A 26,061-nucleotide genomic window follows, 5' to 3' on the forward strand; every position below is an offset into this window, starting at 1 on the left:
AGCAGTAGTTCTCTACCATTTTTCATTACTGACCTTTCAGGACAAAAATGAAATTTAAATTAAATTCAGTTAATTAATAACATTTACCTAGTCTTATGAATTGATCCAGTTAATCAAGTTCTCCCTCATGAGAGGAATTCAGTACTAGAATTCCTCTAGGAGAAATGAGAGGGAGTTGGTACCAGAGAAGAAAGGAGAGGGGAGTTGGTACTAAAGAAGAAACTAGAAAAGTTGTTTTCAGGTAAGGTTGACTGAGATTTGGAAGGCCACAAACCACTGAATTTTTTGGTACCCCCCAGAACCAATTTCTACCACATTTATGGTGGGGATACCCCCCATTAAGAATGCATGATCTGGAGTAGTCTTTTTAGGAATAGGGCAATAAATGTGCTTTGTCTGCTGCTGGATTTGAAAAAAATTAGTCTAAGATTATAAATAGTATGTTATGGGTTAAATAAGGTATTTGTCAACCTACCAGGACTTTAAATGTAATGTTGTTTCTGTAAATCCAAGCAGCTTATTAAAATGAACTTTTGGAGAAAACAACCTATATGTGACATGGTGATTTGTACTAGCTTTAAATATAAAGAATGAAGCCTTTTTGGCAAAGCACAGCATTGAGGTGAGTATTAAAGGAAGAGACAGCCATGGATGAGCACAGAGGTAATATTTTAAGCATGAAAAAGATTCATCATCTCATACTCAGCCTGTATTCTCAATCTTAGAATATCACAAGATGCCTTTCAATTGTATTTGCCAATCATGAAAAAAATAGCTGTAAAATTTAATGTATATTTTTTGAAAACTAAAGGAAACTAACCATTATTTTCAACTTCTTTAGATGTATCTTTACTTTCTTAGGGATCTAGGAATATCTAAAGACTTTGCAAACGTTATGTATCGGAGATATATTTTTTTGGGACACCACTGGGATAACGGAAGTCTCCTGGTGCTGACTGCATCCACTGGGGTGGGTTTTGGCCTTGCATTATCACATTTCTCCTACCGGCCCCTTGAGCTGAGGACTGTTATCTCCATTCTTGGGGGTGAGGGTAAACGGTCTCAAAATTTGTGGAACAGTGTCTTGTTTTGCTTCTGCTGTGCTGGTACATCTTTGCCCAGGCCCTGGTGCATGGCTCTGGCAGTTACTCAGCACTCCAGACCTCTGTTTCTTGCTGCCATGCGCAGTTAACTCCAGCAGCCTTCTTACACCATACATTTATACTGTCGTCATGTTAACCGTTCTCTCCTGTGACACAGGTCATTGAGACAATTTCTAGGGGCTCTCTGTTTTAGGAAAAGATAGGCTGCTTGTCACATAGTAACAGATTCTGTTGTGTGGAAAAGAATTATAACTTACAGTTTCCACATGACTCTGAGAGCCAAAAGAAACCAATAATGAATTGTAATTTGAAGTTGGAGAAAATAATCTCATTTTGTATTTGCATATTTTGCTGTATATTTTCTTTATTGGTTCTCACAAATAATCATACATGTATCATCTTAAATCATTGTCTTCAGATAATCTATTTTTGTTAGCTGCTGCTTTTCCATGTATTAATTACTGTTAGAAAATTCTGTTATATCTTTAAGAATTAACTTTATATTGAGCTATAATTATGCACAGTAACATTTACTTTTTTTGTGTGTGTGAAATCCCTTACTTTAATGATGTCTTTCAAAGGTATTTTTTTTTTATTTTATTTTATTTTTAAACTTTACATAATTGTATTAGTTTTGCCAAATATCAAAATGAATCCACCACAGGTATACATGTGTTCCCCATCCTGAACCCTCCTCCCTCCTCCCTCCCCATACCATCCCTCTGGGTCGTCCCAGTGCACTAGCCCCAAGCATCCAGTATTGTGCATCGAACCTGGACTGGCATCTCGTTTCATACATGATATTTTACATGTTTCAATGCTATTCTCCCAAATCTTCCCACCCTCTCCCTCTCCCTCAGAGTCCATAAGACTGTTCTATACATCAGTGTCTCTTTTGCTGTCTCGTACACAGGGTTATTGTTACCATCTTTCTACATTCCATATATATGCGTTAGTATACTGTATTGGTGTTTTTCCTTCTGGCTTACTTCACTCTGTATAATAGGCTCCAGTTAGTATAAAGTTTCACGAGTTCTGATGAATGTATACCGTTGTATAACTACAAACACAATGAAAACTACAGAATTTCTGCCTCATCCTCCAGCCCACATCCCCTGGTGCTACTCTGTTGTCTGCCTCCTCATCCCCTTCTGCCCCTGTGGCTTCGCCTGCACCATACATGTGGATTCCTGCGGCCTCTGAGCTGGTTTCTTCAGTGCAGAGCAGACCCATCCACCACGTTGCTCACGTTCCCTTACTGCTGAGTGGTGGCACATTGTGCACGTGAGCCACAGTGTAATCTGTTCATCCATTTGCCACTGGAAGACCATTTAGGCTGTTTCCAGTTTTTAACAGTTTTTAATAAAGTTACTGTATACGTACATTCACATACAGGTTTTTATTCGAGTATTACTTTTCATTTTCCTTGGGCTGATGATCTAGGAGTGGGATTGCTGAGTATGTTGTGTGTTTTAACTTCAGAAACTGCCAAACTGTTTTCCAAAATGTTTGTGCCAGGGTTTGCATTCCTGCTAACAACTGCTCTGCATCCTTGCCAGATAATTTTTTAGGTCATTCTGGTAGGCATGCAGTGACACCTTGTGTTTTCATTTGCATTTGTTCAATGACTAATGATGTTGATTCTCTTGCCGTGTGCTTATCTGCCATCCCTATATCCTTGGTGAAGCGTCTGTTCCAGTGTTTCCCTATTTTTAAAAAACTGAGTTATTCTGTTTCTAGTTGTCCAAGTTTTTGAAAATATATAGATATTTCTTACGTAAGTCCTTTATGAGATAAATGACTTACAAATCTTTTAGCCAAGTATGTGTCTTGTTTTTTCATTCTCTTAACTGTACTTTGAAGAGCAGAGGTTTTTTTGGTTTATTAGGTTCAGTTTATCATTTTTTGTCTTGTGGATCACGCTTCTTGTATCTAAGAAATCTTTGCCTAAGCCTAAGGCCACAAAAACTTTATACTTTTTCTTCTAGAGTTTTTAGGCCTATGATCTGTTTTGAGGTAATTGGATGTGGCACGCTTTTTTTTGTTGTTGTTTTTTGTTTTTTGCCTGCAGGAGTCCAGTTCTCTTGGCACAAGCCTGTCCTCTGTCTGCTGAGCTGATCTGCACCTTGCTGAAACTCTGCCCCCACTGCTGCCCTGACTGCTCTGGGTCGTGTCCCTGTCTGGCATTTACCACACTTTGCCACCTGACATCAAGGAGGAACCTCTGTGGGGGACAGAGGGCTGTGTGTGGAAGGGATGTCAGGCCCTGGAGGAGAAAGGGGAAGAAACAGAATCCACAGAGGCTCACAAGCCATGCAGACCTGGCAGAGTCTGGGCCAGCCCAGTACCTGCCAGGTCAGTCTTCACAGGGCAGAATGGCCCAGGTCCTGACCCACTGCCCCACTACTCTGCTCAGGCCTGGGCTAGGATTGCCTAGGAAGGAGTGGTCTGGGGTCCGGTCCTGCAGGTGCTTACTGGAGGGACAATCTGAGGGGCATACCTTCTGGCTGCCACAGAAGGATGTTCACTGTACTGTTACTACAGTAACACAATTATTACAAAGGGTATTTTTTTCTATAATACACAAACTATTCCTTTTCTACTTAAGGGAGGAAAGTAATTTCAAAATAAAATTTCATTTATATTTTAACCCTTAAATACACATTACTGTAAAGGTTTTTTTTGAGTTTAAAATCTCTTCATTATGAATTACTATCAAGAATTTTTCTGTCTTGATGATATTTTGAGGCTGCATATCAGACTTTGTAGTTACCTTCTTTTATGTGTATTGGAGATGATGGTAAAATTGAAGTGATATTTTGATGGAACCTGGCCTACCCCAAGCTGTCCTTGACCAAGTCTGTCCTCTGGGGGACAGGAGGCCAACACACTGCTTCTCCTGTGTCAAGTCTTACTGATTCAGTTGGATTCTCTCTTTTTTCCCTGGTTGTAATTACTATGTACTTCAAGAATCATCTTCCACATAATCTGAATAAGGTAATTTTACTATTTGTTTTTAGGAAAATTTTAGATCAGCATATTAACATTTAAGCTGAAGATTTAATAAAATTATTTTAAATAATGTATCTGTGGAAACTTTCAAAGTACTATCTTAAGCCAAAGAACCCTGACCTATTGAAACCCATAAAATAGACCCAGTTTAACTATTTTGGCCTCTCTGCTCTTTTTTTTTTTTTGAACTAAACTCTTAATACCAGAGGACAGTTAGAAAATTTTGGTTCTGTTCCTTGGATTGGCTTTACAAAGATAAACAGTGGGAACATGAAGGTAAAATGAAGCAATTGTAACCCAAGTCATAATTCTGTTCACCCAAAGCTCATTGTTATGCCTAAAGAGAGGCTATCAGGCAGTCACAGGACTGTTTGCTGGAGGGTCAGAAGAGCTTGGGTCCTGTCCTGAATCACCAAATGCCTTCCTGTAACTGACCCATAGGAAGAAGATCCCTACCACCTATGTTCAGAGGACCCCAGAACAGATTGCATGCCACATCTGTTGTGTTGCCCACACTCCCCAAGCTGATACTTTGAAGAAGGTGGAGAACCTGATCTAACCCCAAATGTTCTGGCATTTTTTTGTGTGTGTGATTCGTTATATACTAAAACTTTTAAAAAATGTGTTAGACTTTGCTAAGAGTTAAAAGTACTGTATACATTCTTCCTTTCTAGGATGTGGATGTATAGATTTAAATACATGTGTTTGTGTATCTATGATGCATGTATTTAACACAAAAACTACCAACTGTCATCAGGTGTAGATAGGGACTGTTGGTCTCTCTTTTGCCTTGAAATGAGAGCGGACTGTCAATCATTTGCCTGTGTTTCTGCGAGATTAGCTCTTAAGATCAAGGGCCATGTCTTCCTCCTGATACCCCGTTCCCAGCACAGGGCTTGTAAGAAAGTAGACGGTAAGAAGGTAAGTCAGTGGTAGAGCAGATTGGAATCCCACTTCCAAGTTTTTAATTTAGGATTTACCACTAGAGGTGCACTGGGTCAATTCTTGTCCCCTTGTTATTTTATCTTCAATAATGTCTTTGTTAATTTATTAAAAACTGTTTTCATTCTAAAATCTGTTTTGGAAATCTGACTAGCCAGGTATACCAGTGGAAATATTAAGAACAACTATTTATAATAGTTTTATGTGACTCATTTGTACTTCCTCATCAAACCATTTATCCACAGAGATTTTAAGTAGGCTTTCTGGCAGGTGTTCAGAAACACAGGAAATGAACGAACAAAAGTGAATACTTGATATGAATTCATATAAATGACAGAAATGTAACCTTGGTTTTATTAGTCAAAGTTTAAAGTTTAATAATAAAGAAGTACAAAACCTTATTTTTTCTAAGCAAATTTTATGTATCAATGATACTGCTTCCTAAGCAGCATTTCACAAAAATTTCAGTATGCTATCCATTATACTAAAAACCCAAGACTACTTACTGCAGTTTTTTAAAGACTAATCTTCATTAGAGTCCTGTAGTTGATAAAATTAAGTTAGACATGCAGCACCCACTCCCATCTAATGCTGGCAGACACAGAGGCTCTGCTGTGCTCAGTCTCCCTCCATGGTGCCTGGTGTCCTGACAGCAGGTTCCACCCCAGGTGGACACTCCGGGCCTCATCCTGCAGCTCCCTGCTCCACTTCTGGCCTCTTCATAACGTCACAACAAAAGATGATGAGCCCTTTGTTTCCAGCAAACTCTTCTACTGATGGTTCACTTTATCCAGATAGGATACTCCACCTCACTTTCAGGGCAGAGATGTTTTTGTTTTTTTTTTTAACATCTAAAAATTATGTATTTTTTTTATTTTTATTTTTTTACTTTACAATATTGTATTGGTTTTGCCATACATCAACATGCATCTGCCACGGGTGTACACGTGTTCCCCATCCTGAACCCCTCTCCCACCTCCCTCCCTGTACCATCCCTCTGGGTCATCCCAGTGCACCAGCCCCAAGGTTCCTATATCCTGCATCGAACCTGGACTGGTGATTCATTTCTTATATGATATACATGTTTTAATGCCATTCTCCCAAATCATCCCTCTCCCACAGAGTCCAAAAGAGTGTTCTATACAGATGTTTTCTATCTTAAGTGCCGTCTTGCCTGAGGCTGGTGTCTCCTGGGCCAGCGCTTTGTCGTCTTCCCTCTTCTGTGTGTGGCTGTGACCATGGCTGTCTTCCCAGTGCCCTGGCTCCTCTGTGCTGGCTCAGACTCGGGGTGTGCTCTCCAGCTCACGTGACACATGGTGGCAGGGGTAGGGAAAGTCAGGGCAGTGTGTGTATAGTTAAAGCCACACTAGTCCAGTTCTGGTGGGCTTTGTATCAAGGTGCTTTTCTCTTATACATACAACAGTTCCTGTGTTCACCCCGAGACCTGGCTGTCTCTTAATACACAGCGCATTCCCACTGGCCAGAGCCACTCCTGGCACAGTGCGCTCAGCTGGCTGCTCAAGGTGCCTGGTGAGGTCCCAGGGCCCACCTTCAAGAGCTCACGTTACCCAGAAAGTACCACGGGAAGGGGTCATTAGTGTTCTGTAGAATGCAGTCCTGGCCACCCCATGTGTTGGGGTTCAAGGTGCCCTCCCTTGCCACAGCATCAGGTTCCCCTTAGTCCCATGTGTAGACAAGCTGCTGTTCACTGCAGTGCAGCTGTTGTAGTTAAAGACGGTGCATCTGCATGTTGTGCAGTTTACAGAAGGGGCACTATCCTGGGAGGGAGGGAGGGAGGAAGGGAGGGAGGTAGCTCATGCTCTGCTGACGCGGTCCCCACCATAGATTAGGTGGCAAGGACAACCACTGCAGATCTCCAGTCATGAGCCACAGACACTGTGCATTCACACTCCAGGCTGCCTCTACCCCCAAGGGAGAGAACTGCCAGCTTGCAGGAGTCAGGGGAGGAGGGAACTTAGTCTGCTCTCTGTTCTCATTCGCCACTGCTTGCGCTTTTTCATACTACATCCATGTTACTGTTCCTTTTTAAAAAGGACACGTTTTCTCCATGTCCTGTGCTGCATGCCAGGATGGAGTGCTCTTGAGGCAGCATTACTCTGAGAACCCCACAGCTGCTTGGGCCCCATCGGCCTGGGGATGGCTATAGCAGGGGTTCTGTGATGATAACTTACATTTTTGTGAGTGAAGGTGTTAGTGCAATAATGTGTATCATGTGTTGACTATCACATGGTACTGACCTCTGCAGACATCCTTCCAGCAAGAAAACCTTGTGTAGATCACAAGTCAAAGCCTAGTGATAATGACAATACTAGAATTCCTTTTTAATGTAACTATTAATATATTACTTAGATATAGGTTTTTTTTCTTTTAAGTAACATCTGTGTTTTCTTTTTCAGCTCTTTCAGTCTCACATTACAACAAAAACAGCTCATACGTCCTCACAAGTATCTGACCATGAACAGAAAGTGAGTATGTCTCTTAAGTAGACCAGACCCACCTCGTACTGTGGATGCCTCTGTGGTTTCAGGATGCGGTTAGACAGACTTGTTGTTGGTACTCACCTTGAATGTGAATTAACTGTTAACGTTGATCCAAGTTCAAAATCAGTAATCGACTGAATCACTGTTGAGTGGCCACAGTGTCTCTACCCTGCCTGATGTCAAGCAGATTCAGGTTCCAGCTCTGCCACAGCGGTCGGGGAGCTGGCCCTGCTCTGGCAGGTGTCCTCATAGACTTCAGTGATGACAAGGCGTGGTGCCATGGGATGGCCCTGTAGGAGCCTTCCTGAGCACAGCGTCAGACTTTCATGGTTCCAAGGGGGTTCTGAATGTACTTGCGCTGGAGGACAGGTTTTGGTAGTTTTTTATTAAAAAGTTATTTAAAAAGAGAGGAGTAAATTTAATCTGGTGAACAAGGTGAGTTTTTTTTTTTTAAAGAAAACTGCAAACATGAGCATAGGTGATCATGATTGGTTTCCTGTAGTTTTGTGCTCTGTAGTCTCTTCTCTTCCTCCACACATGCTGAAGTCCCCATAGTTTTGATAAATGGTGATTTGTTCATTCTTGCTCTCTTACTGGTAACAGTAGCTTATCCATCTTTATTTTACCACCTCACAGACTTTCTGAATTACTCTTAACCTGCCTTCTGACACGCTGCTTTGCTGAATCTACTGTAATTGCTCGGTGACTGGTGCACTGAGTGCCCACTGTTAAGTCCTCATGTTCCCCAGCCCCTCCTCTTTGTTAAATTGTAGGTAAGTAGTAGACAGTCACAACACACGCTACTTGGTGACTGCAGCCTTAGACCAGCTAGTGTGTATCCTTCAGCTTGTTCTTCTGCATAGTGATTCTGGCGATGCTAAGTCCTCTGGCTTCCCATGTAAATTTTACAAGGAGCTTGTCAGTTACTGTATTGACAGCACAGAGTTGGGTCTTGCTCTTTCATCCAGTCTGACAATTTCCTTTTATTTGAAAAGCTTAGACCTTCACTGTCCAGTATGGTGGCCACTAGCCACACCTGGATATTTAAATTAATTAAAATTAAATAAAATTTGAAAGTTCCTTCCTCAGTTGCAAGTGTCACAACCAGGTGTGCCATGTCTGCATGTGGCTAGTGGTTCCTTTGGCAGCTTGGCATTGTCCCGGAAGGGTCTACTGGACAGCTGGCTGGGACCACTTCCTTGTAACTACAGACGTGGCTGGTTTCAGTCTGCCGCCTGGCCATTTATGTCCTATTTGTCCCTTTTATTCTTTCATTTTTTAATTTTCCTGCCTCTTTTTGAATTAATGGAGTGTTTTTATGGTTGCATTTTATCTCCATTCTTGGCTTACTAGCTAAACTTCTTTTTTTTAAAACAGTAGTTGATGTGGGCTTTAACTTACCCCTCACTGCCTTTGAGCAGGGTGATGGCAACTCATGGACAGCGCAGGAGTCTTACAGCAGGGTGATTCCTCCCCTCCCATCTTCTGTTCTGTCATGGTCATGAATCCCGCTTCTCCATGTATCGTAAGTCCTGCATCACACTGTTGTTAGTGCTTTAAACAGTCAATCTACATTTTCAAGAAATTAAAACATGCAAAAAATTCTCTTGTATTTACCCATATTTTTACCTTTCTGACAAATCTTTATCCTTTTTGTAGATCTGAATTTCCATCTGTTGTCATTTTCCTTTCTCTTGAGAATTTTTAATATTTCTTATCAGGTAAGGCCCGCTTGCAGTAAAATTCTTAGATTTTGTGTGAAGATGTTTTCATTTTGCCCTCACCTGTGAGGGATATTTTCATTGGATACAGAATTCTGGGTTGTAAGGGACTTTCCTGGTGGACCAGTGGTTAAGAATTTGCCTGCCAGTGCAGGGGACAGGGCTTTGATCCTTTGGTCCAAGAACTAAGCCTGTACGCCACACTACTGCAATGAGAAACCACTGCAGTGAGAAGCCCTCGCACCATGACTAGAGTAGCCCTGCGCCACAACTAGAGAAAACCCAGCAACAAAGACCTAGTGTAGCCATAAAGATATAAACACATTTCGGAAAAATAAAGAATCCTGAGTTGTCATTTTCTTACTTTTGGCATTTTACTGATGACGTTCTGTTGTCTTTTGGTTTACATCATTTCTTGTGCCAATACCGTGATCATTTTATGTTTTACTTGTCTGTAATATGTCTTGCCATCTTTGGCTACTTGTAGATCTTTCTCCATTCTTACTTTTAAATGGTTTTTTCTGATGTGCCTGGCTGTGGATTCCTTTGCTTTTGTTTGTTTGCAGTTTGTTGAAATTTTTGGATCTCTGAGTTCATGCTGAAACAATTAGAATATTATCAGTCACTATTACTTACAAATTTCTGTCCTCCATCCCCTGCTCCCATTTCTTCTCCATTTAGCATTCCCACTAAGTGTGTTAGACCATTTAATATTGTGCCAGTTTTTTAAGGCTCTGTTATAGTTTTATATTTTCTATGAGAGATGGACAAAGATATTTAGTATGGATATGATATTGAACAAGTCTTTCTCCCATTGTTTGATCTGCTGTTAATACTATTTTATTTTGGATGTTGCATTTTTCCACTCCAGGAATTTCATTTGTCACCTTTTGTTGTTGTCGAGAGCTTTCTTGTTTCTCTTATAATTACCTGTCACGTCACCTGTCATATATATCTCTTCTGTAGAGAAAGAGAACATTTTTCTTTTTAACATATTTGTCAGAGTTAAAGTTCTTACCAGCTAGTTCAACATGTGGCTTATATGTGGATCTTGCTCTGCTGCCCGTTTTCTTCTTCCTTGACTGTGAACTGTGTTTTTTGCTTCTTTCTGTGTAGTACTTTGGTTGTACAGTTAGGTGCTGTGGATGACACACTGGAGAGGTGCTGGACTGTCTTCTTCTGAGGAGTGTTGGCCTCTGGTCCAGCAGGTACTAGCTGAGTCACTGGCTGGTCACACTCATCTCTGTTTACAGCAGGTCTACTTCAGTTGTGCCTTCAGCACGAGGGAGGATTTCTGAGTGCTGGGACCTGATCCTTACTCCTAAAATGAGACCCATGTAGGTTTTCATGTGTTTACTGAGTCCTTTAACTTATAGACTTAAAGTCTAAGCTCCCCAGGCTGGCCATTCCAATTCCCATTTCTCTGTTCGTGTGTAGGTCAGCACTCAGCCAAAGACTTGAGGGGCGTGTGTGAGCCAACTGTGGACTCCCTCCTTTCTGGAATTTCCCCTTTCAGCTGACCTGCCTGCCCTTGTCTCCACTGGCTTCTGAACCCAGTCAGCCTAGTTCCCTCCTGAGCTCTGTCTGCTTGTACAGCAGCGGCTGGGTCTGCCTTCAGGGGAGAAGCTACAGGGGTGTGTCCCTCACTCCACAGTCTCTCTGCCTTTGGCTGCAGTGACTTGAGGGAACTGACTGTAACTAACCAGCAAGGAGGCTGAGTGTGACATAAGTTATGCTGTCACAACTGTGAGCTGGAACTCCATCTGTAACTTTGTGCTGTACCTCTTTCACTTGACATTGTAATGTGACAATTTATATCTAAAATTCATCATAAACATCTTTCATGACTTTTACACACCACACTCCATTTTGTGAGTGATTATGCCATAGTTTGAGTATTTTTCTGTGTGGGGAAATCAAATATTTTAATGTTTAAATGGTGTCAGGCTGTCATAGTAGGAAGATAATAAGAAATACATGTTTTGAGGGTCTGGACACAGGTTTCTCACAAACCAGTTGTATCCTGGGGGAGGTATAATGATCAAAAAAGTCTTTAGTTTTTTTGAAAAATTATGTCTGTGCTTTCCAATGTGCCTATACTCTGTCTCAGTAAAACTTTAAGAAAACTGTTGCCATTGTTTTTGTTTTCTTGCAGCAAAAAGACAGCCCTCGCTCTTTAACCATGTCTGGCCATGTTGGTTTTGAGAGTCTGCCTGATCAGCTGGTCAACAGGTCCATCCAGCAAGGCTTCTGCTTTAATATTCTCTGTGTGGGTGAGTGCCCAGCCTGTCCAGACTTTTTCGTCCTGTTCCTGTGCTCACCTCCTTGTGATGGGCAGTATGGTGCCCATTTGAGCAACCTGAGAGCACGAGTACAGATTTTCTCAGTTATTTAAGTTCTATCAGTTTTTTCTTAGCCGTGCTGCTTTAAGCTTTCTCTTTGCTCTTTAAACAGTTCAGTGCCTTCTTCAGAGTTCTGAGTAACTCGGCATACAGGGCTCATTTTTATGCTCAGCTTAGAATGAACCACCTTAGCGTGTACTTCTTTCAGGGACAATCCAGCCTTTGCAATATTTGAAATATTTGGGATTCATGAAACCAAATCACTGTAAGAGTTTACTGTTCTGTTCTTCATCTATCCTGTGCACCTGTGAATATGAATATGTATCTGCATTTCTTTCAGGAGAGACTGGAATTGGAAAATCAACGCTGATTGACACATTGTTTAATACTAATTTTGAAGACCATGAATCCTCACATTTTTACCCACATGTTAGACTTAAAGCACAGACGTATGAACTCCAGGAAAGTAACGTTCGATTGAAACTAACCATCGTGAATACAGTGGGATTTGGTGACCAAATAAACAAAGAAGAGAGGTACATGCTTTCCTCTAGTAATAAAACAGGTTTTTTCTTATTACAGAACATTTGCCTTCTTGCTATGTGTGCTGATTTGACTTTAATCTGTAGAAACCCATGACATTCTTCCCAGACTTCAATTCTTTAAATAAAAAGCAATATTTTGTTTTTGTTAACAAATTGACATTTTTCTACCCAGTTGTCTATTTTCTTTAGAATAATTTGAATCACATTTTTAAAGTGTGCATGGCAGCAAAAATAGTTTTAATTTTTTCCTGATATGACAGTTCAGTGTATATTAAGTAATTTTCAGGCAAGACCCGTTTTGTTGAGAAAAAAAAAAAAAAGGCATACATGGCAAATACATAATTACCAAATCCATGGTACATGAATTTTTTTGTGAAGTTCTAACTAAATTAGCCACATTAAGCATTGCAGGAAAGGTGTGATGATTCAATTTTAATTTATATTTTGTATTAGGTTACTTTTTTTGTCATTATTTCTCCTATCTTATTACAAAGATGATTTTGACTTAAATATGAAATTTAAGCCATAAAAGGAGAAAACAGACTGAGGCAATGACTGTTCATTCTTTTTCCTTTTTGAAATTCATATATTTTCATTATTACAGGTAGTTTTCTAGGTCCCAAAAGTTTGCTTTAGAGTGAAAATATGTTGCAAAACTGACTCTCATTATGTTTTAACCTGTTCAGCACATTTGTGTGTTCTGCTATAGATTTCAAGAAACAATTTTTGTGGGCTTTCTGGAAGAAGTAGATTAGTGGAGGAGGCAAAGGCCCATGATACATGGCTTTTTTTTTAGTTTTCTATATAGGAATTATGTAAAGCTTTACTTAAATTTATCCTTAGATATTTGGTATTTTTGATGAGCTCATAAATGATATCTTTTACAAATATTTCATTTTCCATTTAATGTGTGGAAATATAATTGATCTTGTACACAGAAACTTCTGTGTATTCTCTGGTTAATTCTAGTTAATGCATCTCTAATAAATTTGTTTAGGTTTTCTATGTATGCAATAGTATAGTCTGAAAATAATGGCATTGTTCTTCCTTTCTAATTTGTTTATAAATAAGTTCTATTGATGTAAAATTTACAGACAATAAATAAGATGCATTGGTTTAAGTGTACAACTTAATTTTGACAAATGCGTAGTTTTCTACCACCAAGATGGTTATAGGAAATGTCTGTAGTCTTGGGTCCTCTCCTCACATGCCCACACGTCAGTTCTTCCCAAAGCAGAGCAGCCCCTGGGCACTGCTTTCTCTTGGGGTTAGGCATTTCAGGCAGGAGGATGGATCCATGCAAGGACTAAGCCTGTCGGCTGTGATGGGCCTTCCTCTGCTTGTAAGTAAATGAGAATAAAGTTGTGCCTCTGTCACCAGTTATGATACTTCCATGTGGGTGTGCCCTTTCCTTACTATGTTAATGCTTTCCATGCCACACAAATTTAATTTCAGAAACAAGAAGTCATGGAATTTGACTTAAGTAACTTTTATGTTGCTGATACTCATGTAGGGTAATACGCCATGTCCAGCATGGTTGCAATTAGATGCTTATCCTCCTTCAGCAGCCTGGCAGGTTTGGGGAGCCATGCCAGAGGGCTCCAGGTGTGAATGAGTGTGAGAGGCACATTCAGTGTCATTTCTGTAAAATCATTTAAGGCACAGGTTGTTCTGATAGTTTCAAAGTACTGCCTTTGTACCTGCACATTTGCACATTTATTTTATTACTGAAGTTATCTATTTAGCATAGAAGTCAACTGTTTGTTCACAGGTGAAAAAACAGATTTCAAACTTTAAATTTATGCAAATACTTTATCAAGATACCATGAATATATCATATTAAATATTTAAATATTTTTTCAGCTACCAACCAATAGTTGACTACATAGATGCTCAGTTTGAAGCTTACCTCCAAGAAGAGCTGAAGATCAAGCGCTCTCTCTTTAACTACCATGACTCCCGTGTCCACGTGTGCCTCTACTTCATCTCCCCGACAGGCCACTCCCTGAAGACACTGGATCTCTTGACCATGAAGAGCCTGGATAGCAAGGTGCGTCTGGAGAAGAACCAGTGGTTGCGTTTCAGGATTTAGAGTGAACTGTTTAAATATATAAATATATTTATGATATGTGCATATATCTTAACTATCTCATTCTGTATATTTTTAAAACATTTAGCAAGTTTCAATTTTAGGATATTTTACAGAGAAATTGTTTGGAAGATGAGATACAAAGAAAAAGTGTTAACATAAAATTTCAGTCCTTTTTTAGTGATTAAATTGCATGTCAGAATATGTGTATTCATTTTCATTTAACTATAGAATTTATTTGACACTAATTTTACTTTATGACGCTATTAAATGATAAGAAGCTCACTGATGAAGATTAAGGTCTAAAGTCTCATGCAGTAAATTAATTTTAATTTGAACTGTATCCAGAAAACCTATTTTTAATTTCTAAGCCAATGAGCTATATATAAATTCAGGGAGCTGTAAGTAGTAGTATCCAGAAATTAACTCACTTCAGGTTTTTTTGTTTAAAGGATAAAGACTACACGCTCACACTAAAAAGGTCTCCAGGGTTCCCCTGTGACCTCTGACCTGGCTGAGCAGCCTGTGAGCTGGCACTGGGAGAGCATGGGGTCTACCAGGGCTGCCTTCTGTACAGGAGTCAGTGTGGGAGGCAGGTGGTGAGCATTTTAGCACAGAGACCAGCACTGTGGTCCCCTGGCTGAGACAAACCTGGAGGAGCTGGAGTGAGAGTCTGTTCACCTGATGGGATATTGTAACCATTCAGCCAGTTATCTTCACAATTGAGTCTGATGTGTGGAAATCCACCCTTACTAAAGGGACATGAATGCAGGAGTGGGCAGCTTCATCTCAGGCAGACAGAGCTCCAGGCTGAGGTCTGTGTGGAGTTGTGGGGGTGACTTTCAGGGCTCCTCTGCTACTTGATCGCCCTGTGTTCTTGGCAAGTTTCCACCACTCTGAGCTTCAGTTTCTTCACTTTTAAAATCAAAACTATCTACCTCTGAAAGAAGTCTGAGGGTGATTAAATCGATAGTGCATCTTGTTCTTAAAAGATGACTCCACTGCTCTACATGGGGAATTACCTGTGCAGCTGGTGATATGACCCCATCCGCGGGGACATCTGCTTTCAGCCTGTGTCACGTCCTTCAGCTGATGGTGATGAGCTTGGCTGGGAATGTGAAGTGCTCCACACCTGCATTTACTCATAGTGGGCCCTCACACACTCTCCCACCTCCAGGGACACTGGGCCGGCCCTCGTGGTTCTTAGAATCCCAGGCGGCACCTCAGCAACAAGCACTGGGGGACTCTGAGGATCAAGGGTTGTTCCTACAGGATCTGAGGGTACACAGCGCAGCAGGTGCAGGGGGAAGAGGATGGGAGGGAAAAGGGAGAGAGGGATCAGCCTCTATCAGGGTCTGAGGGTGGGGCATCTCGGGCTTCTCCAGTTCCCTCTTTGTGGGTGACTTTAAAGCACCCCCGTGGGACCTGGGGCCTGAAGGGAGAGGTGGGTCACCTAGACTTTCTGAAAGGAGTCCTCCAGGAGGGTGACCTGTTCCTTACCTGATGGCAGCCAGTAGCTGTGTCCTCAGGTGCTGGCTGTTTATTCTAATGGATATCTGAAACAGATGCCTCAGCAGTCAAATATCAGTCAGGTTTTCATACTACAATGAGAAAGCTTAATGTCAGCTACATACACTGGGGTGCTTCTGCTATTGATCCTGGAATCAATTAGAAGTATAACTTGGCATAGTTTACTGAATATCTAAGTATATATGATACTGAAATCAAGAACTTGGCATCAAATTTTTATATACTTTGACTAACTTATCTTGAAAGGCGTTTACCCAAAATTGCTGGAAAGTTTATTTCATGGTTAGTTGGAAAAATCTTTATCCCCTTTGGAACATATTTAAGACTAATAAATCCAAATGTACACACAGTAAATCAACGTGAAGCTGGAGAAGAAAAGGATGTTTAAGAATAGAAAAAGAATTATTTTAGTTTTCATTTCTACTCTGAAAATTATACCAACAGTTCACTCTTTTGACACATGTGACTACTCAGCCTGAAGTTTTTCACTAAAAACAAGCTAATAAATAACGAAAAGCCTACAAACCCTTTAATCTGTGGTGATATCACTCCTTTGTTGATACATTAATCTTACAGAACTGGGACTTCCCTGGTGGTCCAGTGGCTACCAATGCAGGAGGCCCAGGTTCAATCCCTGGTCAGGGAACTAGATCCTGCATGCCACAATGAAGATTGAAGATCCCACACTCCACAACTCGGACCCAGCACAGCCAAATAAATAAATATTTTTTAAACATCTCACAGAACTAGTCTTCATGTCCCTGCATCTCTTCCACTCTGGCCAGTGAAAGGACTTTTAAATAATGCTGAAAAACTAATTCCTTTGAGTCGTGAATGTTTTTAGTTGGTATCCATAAAATTTCCCTCTGTCGACATGTGGGTAAGATTCTGACAGTGGGGTCAGATCAGATGCATTCACTGGGAAGAGGGGCTTGCTTCAGTGAAGGCAGAGGAGGCCTGTGGCCTGACCCATAGGTCTGCTGAAATCAGTCACCAAATTACTTAGTGCTGAGATTATTAACAGATAAAAATTCTTAGTGAATTATGCAGGTGATTTCAGCTCCTCTCTTACATTCTACTTATTTTGTGTATGATAGAATTGTAAGAGACAGAGGGGGAAATGTGAGATTTCTGAACCTGACTTCAGATGCAGGATGAACTTTGTAAGAGCTCTGCTTCTGAAAAGCAGTTATTACCAGGCCAGCATTTGCAGGAATGGCTGTGTAGGGCTGTCTGGTAAGAATGAAGCAGTGATTTCTACATCAGGAGCCTTCAAGCTTTTCCCTTGAAGGGCCAGGTAGTACATACTTCAGGCTTCACAGGTCATGGGCCTCTGGTGCAACTGCTCACTTCTGCTGTTACAGAATGAAAGTGATCACAGGAAATACATGATGTGTAATGAGTGGGCTTGGCCGTGTTTCAGGAACTCTTTACCTATGTAAACAGGCAATGAGTGGACCATAGTTTGCCTGTCCTAAGGAAATCTGTCAGAGCTTGAGTGGTTTTGAATTCAGAAACTTTGTTATTAAAAAATAAACCCTCGAATCATAAGATTTTGTTTTTCTTTATTCTTAATAGGTGAACATTATACCAGTGATTGCCAAAGCAGATGCCATTTCTAAAACCGAATTACAGAAGTTTAAGATCAAGCTCATGAGTGAACTGGTCAGCAATGGTGTTCAGATATACCAATTCCCAACAGATGATGAAACTATTGCTAAGATCAATGCTTCAATGAATGTAAGCTCTTAATTGAATAATTCTGTTTTATATACAAAAAAAGTGACATTGCTACTACATTTGTGAGCATTTTTCTTCCCTCCCTACTTTCACCTAAATGAAGTGATACATTTGTGAGACTTGGATTCTCCTTCTGTGGAACCATTTTTTATTTCCTTAGTAAGAGTCCTTTCTGTCCTGTCTTAAGGACAGGAGAAGACGGCACAGCCTCCCTCTTGAGAGACTTTACAGGGAGCTTTCTAATCTGGTATTTAAGCTCCTCCCTTACAGTATCACAAGTACATGTGAAACATTCACATAACTTTTGTGTTTTAATATAGAATATATTTAGTATATATTTTAATTATACATAACAGTATGATTAAAAATGACTAAGTCCTTTGTGTTACTTCAGGCTACCAAATTTCTTAAATACTTGGTTGGATTTTGACAGATCAAAGGTTTTGGAGTTCTTGTGGAACTTCCTAACCTCCCTGAGACTGTTAACTTACCTATAAAATGGGGCTCCCCATTTTCCTGAGACTGTTAACTTACCTATAAAACAGGTAAATGTTTTTAAAACAAAGGAGACAGCTTTGTTCACTGGTTGGCAGTGACATTCAGTACCTGTTCATTCCATTTCTCCTCTATTCCTTTTCTGATTTTTTCACACTTTGTCCATATTAAGATACTTAAACTAAATATATAAAAAGCTGACTTATGTAAAGGAAGTGATAATTCCTGTGTGTTAAACTCTTTATATCTGATTTTGTGTGTGTGTGCCCACCTGGAATACATTTTCAGAGGGTAACAATTAAGAGATTACACAGTCGATCATTAAATATTAAACATAATACTGTTTACATTAGATTTTCCCCTAAATTAATCCTCAGTGTCTGATAGGACAGTCTCCTCACTGCCATTAAATACAGCCACTGTGTCTTTTTTCACAATCTTCCTCTTGCTTCCTCTTGCTGTGCTATTTCTTCTATTCTGCTTGCTCTGTCTCCAGCTTGGTTGTGTCTTCCTGCCACAGAGATCTCTCCCTCCTCTACATTTCTGTAACATTTGTAGTTAGCATAGTTTGGGACTTAAATACTACTTGATATTGGTGTTATGTATGTATGTATACCCTAAATATAGTTATATACTTTAGTTATATGATGTGTATGTGATTTCTTCAACAGTCTTTTATATCCAAGACCATGAGGTAAATGATACCTGTGCTAGAATTCTTTTTTTTTTGTATTCTTATAGCAAAGTTGGAATGCATGTGGGGCATTCTCAGTAACTACTTTTCTCTGTAGGGCCTGAGGATGACCATAGAACAGCTGGCATATATTCACAGGGCAGGTTTTAAAAGCTAAGGCATAGCAGACCATTTGACTTTAACACACTTGTCATTTAGTAAATGTCCTTTGCTCTGTTGCCATTGGTATGAGATGTGATTGATATGCTGGCTCTTTTGCAGGGACACCTGCCATTTGCTGTGGTGGGAAGTATGGATGAAGTGAAAGTTGGAAACAAGATGGTCAAAGCTCGCCAGTATCCCTGGGGCGTCGTACAAGGTAAAGGAGATCTACGAGGACATGTGTGCTTGCCTGACAGTCTAAAAGCTGCATTTAGTGCATCCTCGGAGGCAATGCTTATTTTGGGTTCTGACTAGCTGTCAGAAGGGCTGGCTGTGTTCTGTTTTAGCCACGTCTGCAGAGCCAAATAGAGCCTCCCCACTTCTGTGTTAGACCAGTTAGTTACCTGTCAAGGTGTGCTAAGACACTCAGAAGGTAGGAACCACTAGTTGGGTACTTTGAACAGAATTTGAGTGTAAATAGTATTGTTTAAACATAGTACATAAATTAATTACTAGTTAATTCTGGAACACAATAAACCTTATAAATTTATATATTTTTACTTATAAAAGTATTGCCAACTATTTCCCAAACAGTCAGCCAAATGAAGATTTTTAGCATGTATCTAACATTGCAATGAGTATGAAATTAACTGTCTGGTTCATTCACTCATGGTACTAACTAATGGGGAAATAGACTACCCCTGCTGATAATGGTTTCTCAGTGCTGTTTCTTTAATTGACAAATTTTTTAATTAGTGGAAAATATTTACAAAACTTAACATTTTTAATGTTTAGAAAATATAAAGATAATTGTATTTACAACTATTGGTCACAATTAGGTACCTGACTCAGGACCACAAATGTGGCATAGTGGTTGTACAAGGATTTGATAATCACAGCAGGCACAGATGGTGGTGTTGAGTGTGCAGAATTTACCACCTTGAAGTTTTAGTGAAAAGATGTTATATACTCTTCTCAGGTGGTACGTGAAATGTCCTAAGGATGGTTTATAAACTGGTAACAAAATATTAGTGAAATTAGTGGAGCATACAGTACCAGATAGAATATATTTCTTTCCTGTTTCCCTTGGCTACCAAATTTAAGCCAGCGCTCTGGTCTGTTAATGAGCACTGCCTGTAATTTGGTGTGTGTGATACAAGAAGTGCTTCCTTGGCTACTTGGGTGAAACAGCCATAGCTGTTCGTCAGACTGATCATTTCGCTGTTGCTTATTTCAAATATGTTTTCATTTACTCATCCATTCAACAAATACCAATTGTGTGTCAGGACTGAAAGTCACTATTGGTATTTTCTCTCTCTCTGGCTAGTGGAGAATGAAAACCACTGCGACTTTGTCAAGCTCCGGGAGATGCTCATTTGTACAAATATGGAGGATCTTCGAGACCAGACCCACACGAGGCATTATGAGCTGTACCGGCGCCGCAAGCTGGAGGAGATGGGCTTCATGGATGTGGGCCCAGAGAACCAGCCACTCAGGTGAGCAGCCAGCCAACGGAGGAGTGGGTGGCAGGGAGGATGGTACCTCTTTATCTGTCCAGGATGACGGGAGAATCTCCCACACCATGAAAGACCACTTAATAATGATTTATTATCACGGTTTCTATGCTGCTTGAATCACTGGAAGGCTTCTTGCTCTTGGAGGTCTCCAAGTCCTCATCCGACTCAGGGAGTTACGTAGAAGGAAGAACACAAGGTAGAATCTCAGGATTCCAGTACCTGCTGAAATAGAAACCAAAGGAAAAAACTCTCATTATTTGATTTTAATTTTGTATTTATATGAAAAAAATGAAAGTATATTATTATTTAAAAAGTTGGAAGATGAAATCATTAAATAAAACTATGAAGCTGTTGTCTCTCATCCTGATGGAAGTTCTGGAATGACTAAATGTAGGAAAATTTCTTATAAAGGAAGCATGAACATTTTTGTGGGGAGTCAGAGATTAGACTAAAGATATTACCATAAGTTACAGGAACTATAACTTGCTCAGTGGTTAGAGCATGAAGTGTTGTTGGAACTTCTTTTATTATTTTATATGCTGATACACTCCTGAGGTCTTTTTTTAAAATTAAACTATGCAAACGTGCTAAATCAGGTTTATTTTTATGTCACATTCCTAAACAATTCTGCTCAGGACCAGCACTGTTTTAAATCTGCTATGGGACCAAGGGTTCCTCGGCATCTCATTCTGACTCTGCAGCCCCTCCGTGGTGTCCTGTCTGCACCAGAGCAAACACCATGAGAGGGGGGAGCCCTAGAGCCAGCTGCCACTGCACGTGACCTTTGGGAAGGTTTAATATCAGGTGAGGCTAAACACTTTTCCAGTCTACAGATTAATGAGTGTTTTAGCTCTGGCAGCATAATAAACTAAGAATTCTATATAGCTCACCCTCCTCACCAATTTTGGGCATGCTATAACAGACTGGTTCTAGTAAAGTGATTTTCTCTGCTGAACAGAAATTGTCCAGCACTGGCATCCCTAGTGTTTCCCAGAGGAGGCTTCATTTCTCATTCTTCCAAGTCTGAGGTTACACAGGGGTCTCTGTGTGCATGAGTGAGAAGAGGGATAGATCAGTTATCAGTCACCTGTGGGTGATGTAGAAATACAGGCTCGGAATTTCTGGATATGGAATCTAAGAATCACATTTAAGTTAAAATCCGCATCCAGCCCTTTGTCAGGTATGTCCTGCTGGTCAGTGGGTAGATGTGCACCATGGGATAGAGAGACCCTGCCTGTGGAGGGCCCCAGAGTGGGGCGGGAGGAGGACGCTCCTGCCCTGTTATGATGAGCAGAAGCTGGGCATGAGGAGACCCAGGCGGGAGGCTGCTATGGGCATCCAAGCACAAACACAGGGGCTTGGTAGTGGTGGTGGCAGGGGGATGGTCAGATGCGTGTTTACCCTTCCAGGGGAACTGGAAGGTGAACTTAATGGGACTCAGGAAGGGAGAGGTGGGCCATGTTGAGGGGGACTGGGTTGTGCTGTCGCTGTACAGCAGTGCAATATAGTCCATTCGCTTCCTTTGCCATTCTCAGAAGAGCAGGCCATGTCAGTCATGATTACGGTGCTGGCCAGGGCTTGCAGGTTCGAAGGGAGAAAACCAGCAGTTTCATTCTACTGTTGGAGTGGAAGGATGAACAGACCATTTCCAGTCTTTCTTCCAGGACAATGAGATGTCTTATGGGCCCAACTTAGGACGTGTGCCCATGTCTTGGCAGGGTGGGCGTGAGCCTGACTGGCTGTCCCACCAAGACGCCTCCTGTGGGGAGAAGTAGAATAGCAATACAACTGGAGACAGGTGGTGGGCAGGCAAGGTGAACAGCCATTCTTTTAGTATTTCTTCAGTTTGGGAAGCATTGTCCACTGGACAGGTGGAGAATGGGAAAGGAGGCTCTTCAGTGGATGGTAGGTGAGAGGGTAGGAGCAGTGGCTACAGGCTGCTGAAAGAGGATGGATGGCAGAAGCAGGAAGGATAAGGACTCCACTCGGGGATGGGGGGGCCTGCCTGCTGCCCAGGCCTGCAAGTCCTAACGAGACAAGATTCCCTGGGCCAGGCATGCACAGTATCTCTCCTCTTCATGCTTTCTCATTTGTGGATACACTGTTTGATAAAACTTCTGTCATTCTTTCTAGTCTGGGGTCTTAGGAAGGTTTCAGGAGTGTGGTTTCAAGAACTTATATTCCGTCTTTTGGGGAATCTTCCCATTTACTTCGTGTGTGTGCAACAGCAGTCACTATAATTTGCTTGGCATGTAAAATCTGTCCCTCGATATTGTATCAACTAGAAAAATAAGCCTGTCTGGATGACCTCTTCTCTTTAAGACCCCGCTTCCTCCCTGCAGCATCTTCATTTCCTTTCACTGACTGGTTGTGCGGAGTTGTGATTCATGTCCCAGTCTACCCACGCCAATCTCGTGCTTTTCATGAGGTTCAGGTAATGGCATTGTGTGTACCCTTAAGGTCTTAATTAACTGATCTTTAATTATTTAAACTACATAAAACATGCTTTTATAAACCTCAAATCCCTAAGCTACTTTAGATGAACATAACAGTCTTGTTGATCATCATTGCTCTAGAGTTTGGAAGGTCGATTTGTGTGGTATTTTAGAGTTCCTTAAGTGTCTGGAAAAATTTCTGTGTCATACACTTTGTTTCTTTGGAACTCTCAAGAAGTAGTTCCCTTTCTGTGTTTGGCCTACAGCAGAAGTGGGGGCGCTCAGCAGTCCTGGGAGAGCTGGACCCTAAGCTCACGGATGAGGTCCCAAGAGAGGGTCCTTACAGTTGGCTCTGTAAGCTTCCATGTCACGGTGGGCACGTGTGACAGATGGAGAGCACATCAGAGCAGTGCTTCCCTTTACCTTCTGCTGAGGCATCATTTTAGGCAGGATTTATCGGGGTTATGAATGTGGGCTTTGGAGCACGTCTGACCAGGTTCCAGCTCCAGTTCTGTCCTTGCTAACTCTGTCCCTCTGGGCAGATGACCTCACTCTGAGCGTCAGCACACTAACCCTGCAGGACAGTGTTGGTGCCTGTTCTTCAAGGTGCCACAGGGATTAGTGAGAGTCCAGACCAGTCCCTGCTGCTGCTGCTAAGTTGCTTCAGTCGTGTCCGACTCTGTGCGACCCCATAGACAGCAGCCCACCAGGCTCCGCCATCCCTGGGATTCTCCAGGCAAGAACACTGGAGTGGGTTGCCATTTCCTTCTCCAATGCATGAAAGTGAAAAGTGAAAGTGAAGTCGCTCAGTCGTGTCCGACTCTTTGCAACCCCATGGACTGCTGCCTAGCAGGCTCCTCCGTCCATGGGATTTTCCAGGCAAGAGTACTGGAATAGGGTGCCACAGCTATTAAGTGTCTGGTCTTTTCTCTTTGTCAAGTGGCTTGACTTTCCTCCTAAACAACTCAAGGGCTTGTGTAAATAAATTTCTGAGAACATTTTAAAAGTTAGATTTGACATGATTTAGATACATTATTTAAACCAAGTTATGTCTTTAAAAGCTATCAGTCCAGTATAGGACCACTGAAATGTGAGTGAAGGTGGCATGACTGATTTAGAGCCTTCTTTAAAACAAGACCAAAACAAACACAGAAAAAATAAAACAAAAAAAAAAAACCTCATAAGAAATAAGATGCCTCCTTGAGATCAGAGGCATTAATGTGATCATCGAGAACACTGTGTATATTTATAAACTTTGCTCCTAAAGACAATGTACAGGATTGTTGCTCCTTGGAACACATGCTGTAAGTACCACACACTCATGCTCAGCTGTAAGAACTAATGTGTAACATTTCTTATTCTGATTTTCCTTCAGTTCAGTTCAGTTACTCAGTCGTGTCTAACTCTTTGTGACCCCATGGACTGCAACACACCAGGCTTCCCTGTCCATCACCAACTCCCAGACCTTGCTCAAACTCATGTCCATTGAGTCAGTGATGCTGTCCAACCATATCATCCTCTGTCATCCCCTTCTCCTCCTGCCTTCAGTCTTTCCCAGCATCAGGGTCTTTTCCAATGAGTCAGTTCTTCTCATCATGTGGCCAGAGTACTGGAGTTTCCGTTTCAGCATCAGTCCTTCCAATGAACACCCAGGACTGATCTCCTTGCAGTCCAAGGGACTCTCAAGAGCCTTCTCCAACACCACAGTTCAAAAGCATCCATTCTTCGGCACTCAGCTTTCTTTATGGTTCAACTCTCACATCCATACATGACTACTGGAAAAACCATAGCTTTGACTAGATGGACCTTTGTTGACAAAGTAATGTGTCTGCTTTTTAAAATGCTATCTATGCTGGCCATAGCTTTTCTTCCAAGGAGCAAGCGTCTTTTAATTTCATGGCTGCAGTCACCACCTGCAGTGGTTCTGGAGCCCGCCAAAATAAAGTTCTCACTGTTTCCATTGTTTCCTCATCTGTTTGCCATGAAGTGCTGGGACTGTATGCCATGATCTTAGTTTTCTTAATGTTGAGTTTAAGCCAACTTTTTCACTCTCTTCTTTCACTTTCATCAAGAGGCTCTTTAGTTCTTCTTCACTTTCTGCCATAAAGGTGATGTCATCTGCATATCTGAGGTTATTGATATTTCTCCCAGAAATCTTGATTTCAGCTTGTGCTTCATCTAGCCCCGCATTTTACATGATGTACTCTGCATATAAGTTAAATAAGCAGGGTGACAATATACAGCCTTGACATACTCCTTTCCCAATCTGGAAACAGTCTATTGTTCCATGTCCAATTCTAACTGTTGCTTCTTGACCTGCATACAGATTTCTCAGGAGGCAAGTCTGGTGGTCTGGTATTCCCATCTCTTGAAGAATTTTCCACAGTTTGTTGTGATCCACACAGTCAAAGGCTTCGACATAATCAATAAAGCAGAAGTATGTTTTTCTGGAACTCTCTTGCTTTTTTGATGATCCAGCAGATGTTGGCAATTTGACCTCTGGTTCCTCTGCCTTTTCTAAATCCAGCTTGAACATCTGGAAGTTCACAGTTCATGTAATGTTGAAGCCTGGCTTGGAGAATTTTGAGCATTACTTTGCTAGCGTGTGAGATGACTGCAATTGTGCAGTAGTTTGAACATTCTTTGGCTTTGCCTTTCTTTGGAATTGGAATGAAAACTGACCAATTTTCCTTAAAGGTATACAGTTCTATCCATAAAAGATTTATTTCTCTGGTTAGACAAGATTAGTAAAATTCCTAAATTTTATCACATTTTAAATCTACTTAGCTATAAAGTATTTTCATAAGCAGTAGAAATTTCTAATCATGACACACCTGTTAAAGTCAGTTTATTGTATTCCCTGTTAAACATTGGGACGTTCTCTCAGTGAGCTGCGGTGGAAGGGCTCAGCGCTTCTGCATGTGGGGAGGTCTGTGGTTCCTCTGAAATTTCACAGGCAAGAGAGGCGCTTGCCATGGAGTTCCAGGAAGTCCCTGCTCTGTGGGCTACACTGGCCCTACTTCCCTGCAGTCTCTGTCATTAGATGAACATTTATGAAGAAACCGTAGTGTCAGAGAGCTCTGCTGGACAGCTGGATTACAAAGATGCTGAGCTGGTGGAAGAGAGATGCAGTTGGGGTGGGAATGCCCAGGAAGAAGTATAAACAAAGAGCCATGGAAGTGTGTGGAGGGAACAGGGGATTCCACCCAGGGAGACTAGAAGCGGATTCCTGGAGGGATAGGACTTGTAGGGCA

General features: G+C 41.3%; 1 protein-coding gene across 6 annotated transcripts in view; it reads left to right on the top strand.

Annotated features, from left to right (window-relative positions):
* Positions 1-26,061, top strand: part of SEPT10 (septin 10) — a 50,231-nt gene that overhangs the window by 10,497 nt on the left and 13,673 nt on the right. For 3 of the 6 annotated variants that reach the window (XM_010862976.1, XM_010862975.1, XM_010862979.1), the window contains exons 2-9: positions 3,175-3,458; positions 7,475-7,543; positions 11,435-11,552; positions 11,962-12,157; positions 14,030-14,216; positions 17,364-17,525; positions 18,976-19,072; positions 20,183-20,351. In XM_010862976.1, coding sequence (XP_010861278.1) covers positions 3,360-3,458; positions 7,475-7,543; positions 11,435-11,552; positions 11,962-12,157; positions 14,030-14,216; positions 17,364-17,525; positions 18,976-19,072; positions 20,183-20,351 — 1,097 coding nt within the window. In that variant the 5' untranslated portion in view covers positions 3,175-3,359. Of the gene's footprint in view, positions 1-3,174; positions 3,459-3,823; positions 4,101-7,474; positions 7,544-11,434; positions 11,553-11,961; positions 12,158-14,029; positions 14,217-17,363; positions 17,526-18,975; positions 19,073-20,182; positions 20,352-26,061 lie in introns of those variants that run through there. The other 3 variants (XM_010862978.1, XM_010862980.1, XM_010862977.1) reach the window with 2 other exon arrangements.

This window comes from Bison bison, unplaced genomic scaffold, assembly GCF_000754665.1.
Source record: "Bison bison bison isolate TAMUID 2011002044 unplaced genomic scaffold, Bison_UMD1.0 scf7180017864486, whole genome shotgun sequence".
Taxonomy (NCBI): domain Eukaryota; kingdom Metazoa; phylum Chordata; class Mammalia; order Artiodactyla; family Bovidae; genus Bison; species Bison bison.